Consider the following 14316-nt stretch of genomic DNA (forward strand, 5'->3'; position numbering starts at 1 on the left):
TTATTGGTGTTGCGGCGGGTACACGGATGAGGATGTTACCATGGTGATGCACGATGCATTCCATGTGTTCGCCAACCTAGAGAAGGTAGTGCACACGATCATGGCGCTCCAGCAGCCTGATGTTACCACCGCAGCCCCAACACCCTGGAAGGGGTATTGGTAATCCATGACGCGCGTGTATAGCTCATCTGAGCGCTGGAGCGCCATGATCGTGTGCACTACCTTCTTTAGGTTGGCGAACACATGGAATGCATCGTGCATCACCATGGTAACATCCTCATCCGTGTACCCCCCGCAACACCAATAACCTTGGTGGCAGCCAGAGTGGCACGGTGAGCGCCAGCGACAACATTGCGGTTCAGGTCGCTGATGAAGGTGTGGCCACAAGTCGGCCATTACCTCCTGAGCGGGAACCATTTCCATAAGTGTGCGGGAAAGATAAGCAGGGCATACCGCGGAATACAGGAATGGCCAACCCTGCCGACGTGCAAAGCGTCAACTACGGACCTCCAGGAACCCTCCCCCCAGCGCGCGTGTATGTGTGTGTGTGGAGGGTGTGGATGGGTTTCGGAGGGAGAGGGGAGCTACAGGATAGCAACGAATGCCAACCACGCCGACCCGTACAGGAGCGTGTTTGTGTGTGTGTGTCTGTATTTGTGTGTGTAAGGGGGGAAATCATATGCAAGGAAAGGGGAGGTGAACTGCCGGTGTCCTAGGTCCGAAACTGCTCAGAGAGTTCTAACTGTGTAGGTGTGTGGGGGTGTTAAGACGAGGACGGAATGAAAGGCCACCAAGCCCAGACGCCCTCCAACCAGGAAACCCGCTCCCTCCCGCTACCCTCTTGTTGGTCCGTCACCCCTCGAGAGGCATCGCACCTCGCAGGCGTACTGCAACGTGCTGGCCGCCGGGTCGTTCACGTCCCACTCCAGCTCATCCCGAAACACCGTGTCACCACGCCGTACATACAGCTGGTTAAGGGAGGGAGCGCCGCACGTCGTATACACACACGCACACGAACGCCAGCACGTGGAGGAATGGGGGAGGAAGGTGGGTTACAATTCAAAAAGTGATGTCTGCCTGTCTTTCTGTCTGTACAAGTTACAAGTCTGTATGTAAGTCAGTCTATATGTATGTACGAATGTATGCCACAGCTGACAGACGGCTATCCACTTGGCCTTGGTACAATACCACCTCAGGAAAACACACGCGTGTTGGGGACCCCGGGGTCGACCTTCAACCGCAGCCACTTGCCGCATCCTCCTTCCCACGGCTCTCAGCCATTCAAGCAACACACACACGCGCATGATAATACACACGGCCGCACATAAAACCAAGGGCGGGACCGTGGCCTGTATTTCCTTCCCTCGGATAAGGTTGGGCCCACAACATAACGCACGCATACATACATACATGCGTGTATGCCGGCACACATATGGACGTGTGCGACCTCCCATTTGCCCTCCTGCCTGCCTTACCTGCAACCTAACTAGCCTCGGCCCCCCTAGGTCCTTGAAGCTCTTGAAGCCCTTGAGGCAGCGCCCCATGTCGTCCTCCACGACCCTGCGGGATGGGGCGCGGGGGCCCGTGTTTGGGGTCCCAGGTTCATACGCCCCCGGTGTGCTACGAATGCACTTAAGAGGCCTCAGAGGTCCTGGTGCACACATATATACATACATACATATACACCGTCTCCTGTCCCTCTTCTGCCCCTTATAACCCGCCTCTCCCCCTCGCCTTTGCATTCCATTATATTCCCCTTCCCCCCTTTTCCCCCGTCCCCCCTCCCCCTTTTCCCCCCTCCCCCGGCAGACCCACTTGAGGTAGTTCTGGGGGAGGTGCAGGTCGGCTGCCAGCCGCATGGCGATGGGCCGAGGGTCGTACCCGGGATCTGTCGGGAGGAGCAAAGAGAGGAGTCCAGGAGGTCGGGGCACCCAGCAGGAGCAGCAGCAGCGGTGGCAGAGTCGCAGCTGCTGAGGGGCCCCCCTCTCGGAGGAAATTCCCGAGGAGATAAAACGTGTGAACGAGGATGGGAAGGAAAACAAGAACGCAGCCGGTTTGGTGCAATGTGGGGCTGTGTGGTAGCCGGCCGACATGGTTGTTCGGAGTATGTGTGTGTGTGGGGGGGGGACATGGACTTCAGAGGCGTGTGCACAAATGGCAACTTGAGCTCGTTGACCGCCTCTTAGCCGCCGCTACAGCTGCTGCTGCTGCAGTTCTCTTGGTGGTAGCTGACGGCCTGCTGCGACAGCAATCAGACTCGGCCTACACCTTCTATGAATGCGAGAGCCGTAGCATCCGTGCAGTAGGCACTGGTGGTGGTGAGGTAGCTGCAGCAGCAGCAGCAGCTGCAGCTGCTGCTAGGCACTGCTACTGCTCGTGCAGCAAAGGGGGTAGATTAGTAGCCGGCAGTAGTTCGCCAGCACCCCGCGCATGCGCATGCTATTGTGCGCACACAGAGCCGTACACAGCGTGTACCCGCATCAATACCAATATGACGCCCATGGCCTCAGGGCTTTTACGGACACCCCCGCACATGCGTGCAGAATTTGTGACGTGTAACAGAGCCGCTGAACTCTCGCCCGTGCACCCCTTCCGAGGCTGCCGCCGCTTCCGTGTGTGGCCATAGCGAATTTCATCACCGCAGTTTCGCTGGCACTGGCATGCCTTGCATACCTTGCACCTGAGCTGCGGCATCTGCTTTCACTGAGTGCAATGGTGTGGTGCTACCGTGGCACCCCTGGCGACACCTGGAGCTTTGTTCGTGAGTTTGCTTGTAAAACGTAACAAGGCCACCAAGCCCGGCCCCCGACCCCACGGGCTGGCCACTAAGAGGGTCCTGGGCTAAAGCTGGCTATGGTGAAATCCTGTTCGTACTCCCCCAGTCCAAGCAGCCACGAAGTAAACTAATAAGCTTTTCAACTAGCTCTTAGATTTGCGTGATCATCCTTTCGCCAGTCGCACCTCCAAGGCGCCAGAGGAATTGCTGCACAAGGCACACGAGGCGAAAGGAGGGTACCATGGGCCCAAGACAGAAGTGACAGGAGGATTTGCGAAATAGCAGCGGGTTTTGTTCAAATAAACACCGAGGTACTTCCTAAACAGCAAGTCATGTGTGCTAAGTGCGTGCCCCACCTCACGGACGTCTTCGCCATCCTCCCTATCGATATGTACGCGCACAGGCACAAGCAGCGCTCCTTTCTCGTGCTTTGATGCTTCTTGATGTAGCCCTAATTCGGTCAAAACCTCAGACTTTAGCCCATGCACTCGGGATCCCCCTAGCGGTGCGTGGACGGTTGCATCCATTTCATGCATTTATCAAAGAAATATGAAGATATTCATGGAACATGTTACTAAGCAACGGTGCAGAAACCAAGGGCTGTCCAGAGCTAACTTGAACTGTCGTAATTGCCGTAACATGCCTCAGCCAATGCACTCTACAGCTTCAGCTGGTTGTGCCGTGTCGTGTACACTAGATGCACAGGTTGCACTATTCATTTGTTCTCTTGAGATACTTACTTCGTATAAGGTCATCGAGTAGTTGAGCGGCAGATCTTCCACGCGTGCTTTGTCCTTAACGCCTCTGTGCCGGTGGAGCGGCGGACGAAAAAATGTCGGGCATCGGCACAGGGGTACGCGGCTGGTTCCTACGCTGGGATAGGTTAAAATTAGCTTTGCTTACTTTCGGTAATGCTCGACTTGGGCGCCGCGCAGTATGACCTTTCAGCTACAACCTACTCACCTGATGGCAAGATCTTTCAGACGGAGTATGCACAGAAAGCGGTGGACAACAGCAGGTTGGTGTAGTGGTGCTGGCGCGCTGGCGTCCTTCAGCGTCCCTACCTTCACTGTTTCACCCCGTCAAGCAGTACTGCTGCATCTCATCCCCCCTTCCTGTTTCCCCCTTCCTAATTTCTCCCTACTCGCACAGCACCGTGCTCGGGTTGAGGTGCAAAGATGGCGTTGTGCTGGTATGTTGGGTCGAGCCGGCTGGGCCCGGGCCGTGGGCCGCGCCGATGGGGTTAGGACCAGGGCCTTCAAGGCCAGCCATCCGGCGCATGCCATCATTGGCTGCTTCCAGGACCACAATCCATCACCCGTTTGGATTTTTTCCGCCCGAGAGCCTGTGAATGCATAGCGCGTTTCGTTCAATCCCTGATAAAAGGGTGACATCCTTTTCTGCGATCTCATTCGCAGGCCTGCGAGAAGCTGGTGCTATCGAAGCTTCTAGTAGAGGGATCCAACCGCAGAATACACAATATCGACCGACACGTCGGCGTGGTGAGCTTGTGGTTATCTGAAAGGCCAGGTGCAGGGGCCTTATCAAAGTTGTCAGTAGGCGGGTTTCTATTTGGATTTCTGAAAAAGGGCATGGACTTGGGTGTTGATGATGACTTGGCGTCTGTGATGCGACCAGGTTGGTAGCTTGTAGGGCCCAGACGAGCCAGGGGGTTCCTGGGCCGCGAAAATGAAGTAAACAGGTTCCTGTCTTCGTGCATCGTGCACCCTAAAACCTTTGTGACATATGACTCTTTTTTCCTTGCTGGTGGTCCATCTGTCTATGTACTCTTCTTGTCTCCTCGGCTCACGTCTGCGTGCTGACCGTTCCATCCGAGTGGTTCCAGGCCGTGGCAGGACTCGCTCCGGATGGTCGCATGGTGGCCAACCGCGCCTGGGACGAGGCGGCTTCGTACAAGCGCGTGTACGGCGAGCCCATTCCAGGCCACGTGCTGTGCGAGCGGGTGGGCAGCTACGCGCACATGTTTAACCTGTACTGGTCGTTACGACCGTACGGCGCCACGGTCCTTATGGCGGTGTACGACAAGAACGGACCGGCGCTGTACGCCATCGACCCGTCTGGTTCATCGCTGGTGGGTCGAGGTGGGGCTGAGAGGGTGCTGTGTCGATTGGGGGGCCATGCCGGGCTGACACTTGGGGGTTCCCGCAGGTAACCCCCGTGGTAGGACTAGGTATATGCAGGCCCTGTCTCCCCTGTTGTGTTTTGTTGCCGTCCCTCGGTTAATCTTTTATTTTCTACTAGGCATTGGCTCGGGCTCGACCTCCCTGGGACTGCGCTTGCGGCTGAGCTTCTGTATTGCTGCTACTGCCCCGCGGTATGTGACATGTTCCTGTGTCGCTTCTGTTCTTCGCCTGCTCCACGTACGCCCTTCCTCTCCAGCGCTACTTCGGCACGGCTGTGGGCAAGGGCCGGCAGGCCGCCAAGAACGAGATCGAGAAGCTCAAGCTGTCGGAGATGACCTGTCGGGAGGCCGTCATCGAGGCAGTGAAAATGTTGGTAGCGCGGTGGTGGTGGTTCGTAGTTTGGCATACTAGACTCAAACAATGTACTTGGAAAGAAGCTTTCGGAAAGAAGCTCTCGGGAACCTGTGGAAACCGGGAAAGATTGGCCCCTCAAGTCCCTCCGCATCCCGAGCCCCGCGCTCGTCGGCTCTCAGTTTGTGTATGAGGTTTTGCATTCCCTTGTATAGTACAGCCTTAGACCCCCACTGCAAACGTGCGTTGCTATATATCCATGAACCCACATCCGCATCACGCCTCACAGCAGCAGCACCACCACCACCACCACCTGCTACCGCTGCTGCTGCGTCCTTTCACACATCCGTGCTCAGCCCAGCGTCTCTGTTCCCGTCCCTCCGTGCCGGTTTTCGCCAGTCTCCACAAGGTTCATGACGAGGACGGCAAGAAGTTTGAGCTGGAGGTCAGCTGGATCTGTGACGAGACCAACAAACAACACCAGCGGGTGGGTGGTTGGTTGGACTAGTGGGTGGCCGGCAGGCTTACTGACTGGCACTGGCTTGTTGGAGGGGGAGGGCTGGATGGATGGATGAATTGTTGGGTGCATGCGTGGTTAGTGGTCGGCATCAGGGGCAGTGGCGAGGACAGGGCTGAGACCATATCAGGACGGTGGCTTGTGCTGTTGTACACGTGGCGCGACAGGATGCTCTGGGTTTCACTAGAGGGGATCCCAGATGACCCAGATTTGTCGGAACGGCTGGGATTGAGAAGAAGGGGAGGGCAAGCTGTCCTAAGCCTAGGGCCTAACCTTCCTTTGGGTGCCCCGTCATTCAAGCCGTAAGCATTGCCGATGACCGAATGGGGAGGGGACCCTCCGTCACACCCACCAACCCACCCGCCCATCCAGATGTAGAGCAAGTCACCCCTTCCGAAACTTAGGATCGATCCTGTTATCATCTCGCCAGTGAATGGGGCCCGGGGCCGTTTCTGCTGGCCGCGGCTACCCCCACCCTGAGCGGCTTCCATACCACCACCACCCGCTGTTCCCTTGGATCTCCTGAATAACACTTGACGTTGTTCGCTCGATTGAACGTGTCATACGATCATCTCCCAGGTGCCCCCAGAGCTGCTCACGGAGGCGGAGCGGCAAGCGAAGGCGGCCCTGGAGGACTCAGACATGTGAGATGCTGCGGCTGCGGCTGCTGCGCGTAAAAGTTACGCTTCATGTGACTTAAATAGCTGTGTGAGCCACGTAGCGCTTGGTCTTGTGGTGACTTGGTGTAACCCGGCACGATCTATTTGGCTGCTTCTAGTGCCTCCTTTTATTTTTTACCCCGCCTGGGCTTCTGTGTCATGAAGTATGTGTGTCTGTGTGTGTGAAGTGAGGGGGGCCCTTCCCCGTCGTCCATCACCCGACATCCATCATCGGCCCGACCTTCATCACTTCCTGGACCCCTCCAACACGCCCGTCCTCCCCTCACGCCCTTTACGCTGCAAGACTAATCCTAACTCGCCCTTTACGCTGCTACGTTATTTTCCTTCATGGCTTGTCCGTGTTATGGTTTGAGGTAGGGATGCCCTTCCCTGTGCACGTTGGATCTGCCCAATCTCCTGCATCTCGCTCACCTGCCCACCCCCACAGGGACGATTAGCTGGGAGGAGAGCGTGACGCGCTGCGTGATAACCGCTGTGTCGGTATCAAACCTTTCAGGACAAGCTGTCGTGGAGACCTCCAGTGGTTGAGGTGGAACCAGCCGCAGCTTTTGCACAGCCCATCCGCGCCGCGCCCTCCAGCGCCGTGCGGAATATTCGCAGCTGTCGTGGCTTGTATGTTCAGTCCTCGCTGGCTTTTGCTGAACCTTGCAGACATACTGCCAACACCCATGATGGCATTATCAGCCGCTATAGCTTGGACGCGCGGTCACGGGAAGACGTAGAGGGCTTGTTGTGTTTGGTAGCATGAAATTGTGGTGCGCGCGTTTGTGGGTGTGCAGTTTAGCAAGGCCCTGCTGCAAGCTAATGCAAGGAGGCCGTGTGCCTGTGTGTACGTCTGTTTGTCCGACTGGCCGCCTCGCCAGCTGGCTCGCTTCCTACCCTCTCGTTCTGCTGGGGGGAGGTTCCGGATTTTGGGAGGAACACAGGCAGGCACATTCAGGACGGTCTCAGAACAAGAAGATTGCAAAATGTAATGGGGCACATGTCGTACAGCAGGTAACACACGCACGCACACAACACACATCGGCACAACGATACATCCGGTGCGAGCTGAGCTGAGCTGGGCTGGGCTGGCGGCCCTTGGCTCTGTTTGCAGTCAACACCTTTATGATCCAAGCATGCTCGCGCGCACACACATCTTCACTACACATGCACGTGCATGTACTCAGGGTACACAGCAAAACGCGCATCACTACACATGTTACATACAAACACTGCTCATGCATAACGTAAGCGGATGTGGGTCAAGCTGCGCTGCACTGTGTTGGGCTGGGCTGGGTATGGTGCAGGGTATAGTCGATAGGGTACTGATACGCGATGCGTACTGATGCGTGCGATAGGCACCCCATAAAGGCTTGGAATGGTTGCAGGTTTAAAGGTTCGGTCTATATGGTTCACGCGACAGCAAGGCTGTCGGGCTATCTGCTGGGAACGCGGCCGAAGAGCACATGCAAACGGCTGTGTTTTGTAGGATTCAATTTTGTTTCGGTCTCCTTCAGTGGCGGCAGCCAACGCACGCACCGATAGGACTGTATTTCCTTTTGTATGTCGGGTCACTGTGATATAGGTGCGATATAGGTGCGGACCTGGGAGAACAAAATCCCGGAAGAAGATGCTTCTTGTGCAGACTGGGGGCACTGGCCTTTCATAGAAAATCGGCTCCTGACTGCCGATTGGATAACGGCTTACCACAGCCGACATTGAACATAAGAGAACATCCAAACAACCTTGCTCGTCGCCGCAGCTTCCGCAGCTCAAAACTACTCCGTACACACAGAGATGGTAAGAGTTGCTCCCCAAGCTGCTGACTGCGCTCCAGTACAGCACAGCATCTGGGGGATAGCAGTGTTTTACGCCGCGCGCGGCCCGGGCGCTGGGGGCCTTCTTCATTCCAAGACATCTCCGTGTGGTGGTTCAGGTGGGCCAAGGAACGGCGCGTCGTCCTGTGGCACCCATCCACGCTAACCGCATGCAGGCCACGAGGACAGCCACCTATATTGGAGCCCAATGTCACCCATTACCATGCCCTCATGTAGCCCTACAACCCCTTTCCCGCCTTGCTCACCCCTCTATCCTCCTCAGCTAGTGCCGCTCCCGCCGCTGCCGGTTCCCCAGCACGGCGCCCATCCTGGCCTTCGGCCCCCTGTCCAGCTCCCTCGGCCCCCGGGTGTCCCCTACCCGCTCCCCCGCTTTCGTCCGCCCCCTCCAGCTCCCCCCCCTCTAACCCTTCTCCAGCCCCTTCCTCGGCGGCCCGCCGCCGCTCAGCCAACGAGCTGAGCTGCGGGGCGTAGTAGTCCGCATGGCGCTCCATGCACTCCCAGAGCGGCCCCATGACAGATCCGCAGCTTTCCACATCGTTCCGTCCCGCCGCTTTGACCGCATCCACGCAGTCCAACCAAACCTGCCGGGGAGACGGTGGGGGAAGGCTATGCGAGTTTTGCGTCCATCGGGAGGAGGCCGCGTGGGGGGAAACCATGTACAGGGTGGGGGAAACCATGCATGAGAAAGGGTTAAGTGAACTGCCGGTGTGTCCAAGGAACGAAACTGCCGGCGTGGGGGGAAAGGAGGTGCGGGCGGCGAAAGGTGAGAGAGTATACGCCCGGGTTCAGGTGAAGCTACCAGCCATAAGGGAACCAAACCGGCTTTGCGTGCCGCCTACTCCGAGGCAACGTGCTTGGGGGCCAGAGGGTGGAAACTAAGGCCCCGTTGCCATGACACGGCGGCGAGATGGGAGCTCACAACCAGTTGTGGCCTACCGCACAACTGTCCGCTGCAACTTCATGGCGCTTGAGCGCGGCTTGCTGTAAATGGTTTGCTGTGACGGAGGCTCTGGGCTGGCCATGCGTGTGCATGCAGCGCTGGCGCAACTGGGTCAACGCGGCAGCACGACACGCGATACGGCTACAGTGCTTGCCTGGAACTCCGCCTTGCAGCCGCCGGCTTTCATCCATCTGCACCAGCCGCACTCCTCCTCCTCCTCGTCCCCCGCGCCGCTTGTCGTCACATCATCGGCAGGGTTGGTGAGGGGTTCGCTAGCGGAATCCATAAGTTAGATATCAGCGATGGTAATTTCAGCTATGTTATCGGAGAGCTGTCCAAAAAGCCTATCAGAATCCTGTACACAACGAGCTGATGGTCAGATGGCACAGTTGGTTGTTACACAGGCACACGTTATATATTTAATCCCCATAATGGTCATGCACATATTAACACGAACTATAATTTACATAAGATTGGATAGCTAGCTTCGACCGACGTCAAACCATGCAATCATGGCCTGAGATGCACAACATGTCATGGACGACCTTTCTCCAACGCTGGGAACATAAGCAATGCAAGTAAAGTTTCATGGAGGAACGAAATGCAACTGGGTTAGTAGCCGAAATGTCATTCACCTAACTCCTGACCCGCGGTTCCCATCCTTTCAAGATGCAAGAGCGCCCAGGGCCCAGCTAACTGTGCCTTTTTACTCATTCCAGAAACATTACAATGGCATCTTCCAGCTCTTCGCGCACACTTTGGACTCCCCCGATTCCGGTGAGGCTCCTTCCAGAGCGCAGTGTGCATAGTTTTTCGCATCTTTCTCCTCCTGCCCAAGCAAAATCCTAGTCATGCTCACTGCCTAACTCGCCTCAACGACACTGCATAATTTGGTGCGGCAACTTCGGCAAAGGTCCAGTAGCAGGGAACCAAATGACTTTCAGCGCTCGCGCGCTGGCATTCTCAATAACTGCCGCATCTGTGACAGCCAAACCTTAAACCAACCCAAACATATAAACCTCGAAGCTGGCACCCCAGCGTTCCAGGCCTGCACCGTCCCGGCCCAGTTCCCGACAAATGTATCATCTTCCCTTTCCCTTCCTTCCCGGTCTCCCCTTGTCCCCCTCTCCTCCCCCTCTCCCCTCTTTTCGTCCCCTCTTTAATAATGTTCCCTTCGCTTCCCTTTCCTTCCGCGTTCCTCTTCCCAACCATATGTATAAATAAATATATAAATATATATTTATACTTAACACATGGCATGCCGTACACGAACCCCGGAGCGGATCGACTTAGGAGAAAGCCCTCCGGCAGTCTCATGCGGAGTATGACGAAGCGGCGCGGCTGGGAGAGCCGCCAAAGTCGTCGCACTTGCCGCCGTTTTCACGCTCAGCGCCATCAGTAGCAGCAGCAGCAGCAGCAGTAGCAGGCTCCCCAGCAGCAGGTCCCGAGCCCCACGAGGCCATCGCGCCAGCAGGGCCCATCGCCGCTGCCGCCTTCCGCCCCGCCGCCGTCGCCGCCGCCGCCCCCGCTGCCGCCGCTGCATATCCCCCCTCGGCCGCCGGCGTTTCAGCCCCGGTGCGAGAGCTGCTGACGGAGCCCTCCCTAGACGACATGGATACGGCAGCCGCGGCTGCGGATGCGTACAAGGTGAGGAGGTAGAGGGGCGTTGGGTTCGTGGAAAAAAGCTCAGGTTCCTTTTTAGGCACCCTATGCTGGGCTTGCAGTGATACAGTCCCCCGCCAGGGCTCACTTCTTCACATTGGCGCGCTCCATCACCAAATGCCCCACCAGGAAGACAACGCCCTGCTACTGCACCCCGCGGGGCCCTATGACCAAGGGGGCCCGTTCCACATGACCAAACCCGTGCGCGCCACGCTCGGAGGCAGCGAAGGGGGCGGCACCACCGCCGTGCCTGCCGTACTCGCTACCGCCGCAGGACTGCCCCCGCAGACATACAGCATCGACGCGTTACGGGGCTACAAGACTGTGGGTGTGTCAGGTGAGGTGGACGTGGGCGGCGCCGCCGTAAGTACGGGCGCTGCCGCCGCCGCCGCCGCCGCCGCTGGAGTCCCCGTAATATCAGCAACGGGGGGTGGCGACATCCGAATGCACCGCCGCGGCGACCAGGGCTTCATCCCGAGTGCAGCAGCGGGATTGAGCTTCCCGAGGCATTCGGAAAGAAGTGACGAGCTCCAGCTGCCGCCCCCGCCGCCGCCGCCACAGCAGCAGACGACCCCAACCACCAGCACCACCACCACCAAAACGTTGGTGACGCCTATGGCGGCGGCGGCCGCAGGACTAGGGGATGAGGTCAGCGGCGCCGGTAGCAGCAGCTACGACTGGTCTGGAACGTTATTGGAGCCGCTGCTACAGCCGTCGTCACCACCGCTACTGCTGCCGTCAACGCAGTCGCTGCCGGCAACGGGAGCGACGACGGCACTGACGTCCGGACGCTCTCCCGGCACCCGCAGGGTAACGTTCGCGGAAGAGCAGCAGCAGCAGCCGCAGCAGCAGCACCGACCGAGACCGGCTGTGCCGCCATCGTCGTCGCGGTTCGCTAGTCGCCGCGGCGGACGGCATATCTTCTGGTCTTCGGCTGGAAAGGCGCGGTTGGGGGTGTTGCTGATGGCGGCGGCCGCTGGTGGTGGCTGGTGAGTGCGGCCCGAACCCACATCACCTGCTTGCACCCTTGCGGCCTTAAGGCTCCAGGCGGTCCTGAGAATTTGGTCGAGTGGTTTCGTGCTTTACAGTAGGCCCTGGCCCTGGCCCTGGCCCTGGCCCTGGCCCTGGCCCTGGCCCTGGCCCTGGCCCTGGCCCTGGCCCTGGCCCTGGCCCTGGCCCTGGCCCTGGCCCTGGCCCTGGCCCTGGCCCTGGCCCTGGCCCTGGCCCTGGCCCTGGCCCTGGCCCTGGCCCTGGCCCTGGCCCTGGCCCTATCGCCCGCCTGTGCCTGCCTACTTGCGTTATCTTCTTATCTGCCCGTCAACCAATCGCGCTGGCTGCTGTCTGACTATCCTCTTCATCCGGCTGGCTGCCTAAGCTCCAAGCTCCACCTGTCCGGATGTCCGACTGCTTCTACCCATCTACCTGCTTCTACCCATCTACCTGTTTCGCAGCTTTGGGAATTCCACGGAAAGGTTGGGATTCTGTTGGCGCACATCACCCCTTCTTGAGGATTATATATCAGGCAAATTGCTGTGCTCACGGGAGCGCTTACCGATGAGCGGTTAATTATCTGAGGTGATGGTCTAATTTGTATATTAGTCTCTACTGCAGTGCACGGCCAGCTGGCCCGATGGCTCTACTCTTCGGGAGTCTGGAGCCCACTGTAACAACCACACACACACCTGCTCTTCCCTGGGATGGTCCGCACCCGCCCACCCCCTCATTCGGCAGGTGGACCGCCATCAGCCTGCACCGCAGGGAGCTGGTCCCCTGGGCGGTCCTGTGGGGCCTTATCACCGCTGCGGCCGCATCCGCGGGGGTGTACCTGCTGATCATGGCTGCAGCGGCGGCCGGAGGTGAAGATGAAGGGACACCAGCAGTAGCCGCAGCAGCAGGAGGAGGAGGAAGAGGGGGAGGAGGAGGTGGAGGAGGAGGAGGGGCAGCAGCAACAAGAGTTACGGGGATGGGGAGCAAAGAGGCCGGCAATGGCAACGGCAACGGCGACGGCATTACGAGTAGCGACAATTTCAACCATAACTCAACCGACAACATCAGTGAACGTGACGACAGGGGGGTGCAGGTTGTTGTTGGTGGTGGTAGTGGTGGTGGTGGTGGTGACGGTGGTGGTGATATCGGAGGTGGTGGCCGGCGCATACCCGGTCTGTTTAATGACGACCCGCATCGCTGCCCGCTGCTGCTCACTGCCGTGTAGACTGTTGGAGGACAGAGAGGAGAAGGGGCAGCTGAGAGAGGGGGGAAGAGGCAGCTGAGAGAGGGGGGAAGGGAAGGGAAGGGAAGGGAGGCACGATGAATTTTATACGTAAGTTCTTGGGCCTGGCCTTGCCTTGCCTTGTTCTCATGGCGTGGTGAGGGGTGGGGCTTATGCTGTCGGCTTGCTGATTTTTCGACCAAGTGCTCGTTGTTTTACAGGAATTTTTGGGTATTGGATGTTTTGTGCGCGCTGCCAAGCATGCTTAACGGAAAGAGCGCCTGGTGTTTTCCATGCCCTGTGAATGCGAAAATGCCTTTGTTTTTTGACCTAGTCACGACCGTTTTGGGGGACGGTTCCCTTCTTAATCGCGGATATAGTCTGTAGTTCGTAATCCCAGTCTTGATGGCCAGTGCTGGGCCTGTCCGCGAAGATTGGTTGCGTCGCGTTCGTGTTGTGTCCTAATACGGCGGGAGTACGGTGGCGTTGTATCGCCTAATGCGGCAGGTCGTAGTTGAATATTTCCTGGAGATGCACCAAATTTTGACGTGTATATGTCGCTGTCCGCCAGCTCCCAGGTCTTCCGTTTTGTTGACGGTGCCAAGCCTGGGAGAGGTTTGTTCTTTACATTTATTACATTAAGAGCTTTCGCATCTCCTGGCTTTGGGGGCAACTCCGTCGCACATCAGGCGAATGGCAAAAAGGGAGATAGGGGAAGCACCGTTGTTACTTTGCAGGCGATCAGGCGATGGACGCGAAGTATGGACAGACATGCCACCGTCAGCTCGCTGCCCTGCCCGTCTGCGTAATGGAATGATGGATGCTGGGGCCAGATGCCTGTCCTGTTGCTTATGTTCAGTGGAAATAATATCATTGGTATCTTTTGCTTCGTAGAGTGCGGATGATTGGTGCGTAGCTAGGGCATGGAGATCGCTGGAGGCCCGTCGATGCTACATCAAAGAAATTGCATAGTTGTAATATGAATTCTTCTGGTTCTGAATTTTGCCATCCGCTCAAGGCCCGATAAAAAGGAATAATTGGAAACACCCAAAGCACTTCATTTAACAATTCTATATGGATGACGTTCAGGCAGGAGGATATGGCATTCAAGGACTCCGAGATCAGCTCCGAGACCAGCTCCGAGACTTGAAACGTTAAAAGTCAATGGAGTTGATTTCGCAATGTCGAAGCTTGCTACACATTAAGTAGAGAGCTGG

At 57.6% G+C, this 14316-nt stretch overlaps 1 protein-coding gene across 1 annotated transcript in view; it reads left to right on the forward strand.

The window, feature by feature from the left end:
* The window catches only part of poa7 (20S proteasome alpha subunit G), a 12547-nt gene extending 5088 nt beyond the window's left edge, over positions 1 to 7459 (forward strand). Inside the window, exons 7-9 of the mRNA XM_002952626.1 lie at positions 5671 to 5758; positions 6368 to 6432; positions 6896 to 7459. Of these exons, the coding sequence (XP_002952672.1) occupies positions 5671 to 5758; positions 6368 to 6432; positions 6896 to 6905 (163 nt within the window). The 3' untranslated portion in view covers positions 6906 to 7459. The remainder of the gene's footprint in view (positions 1 to 5670; positions 5759 to 6367; positions 6433 to 6895) is intronic.
* Positions 7460 to 14316: the final 6857 nt, after the last annotated feature.

The sequence above is a fragment of the Volvox carteri genome (genome assembly GCF_000143455.1).
Source record: "Volvox carteri f. nagariensis unplaced genomic scaffold VOLCAscaffold_31, whole genome shotgun sequence".
Lineage (NCBI taxonomy): Eukaryota > Viridiplantae > Chlorophyta > Chlorophyceae > Chlamydomonadales > Volvocaceae > Volvox > Volvox carteri.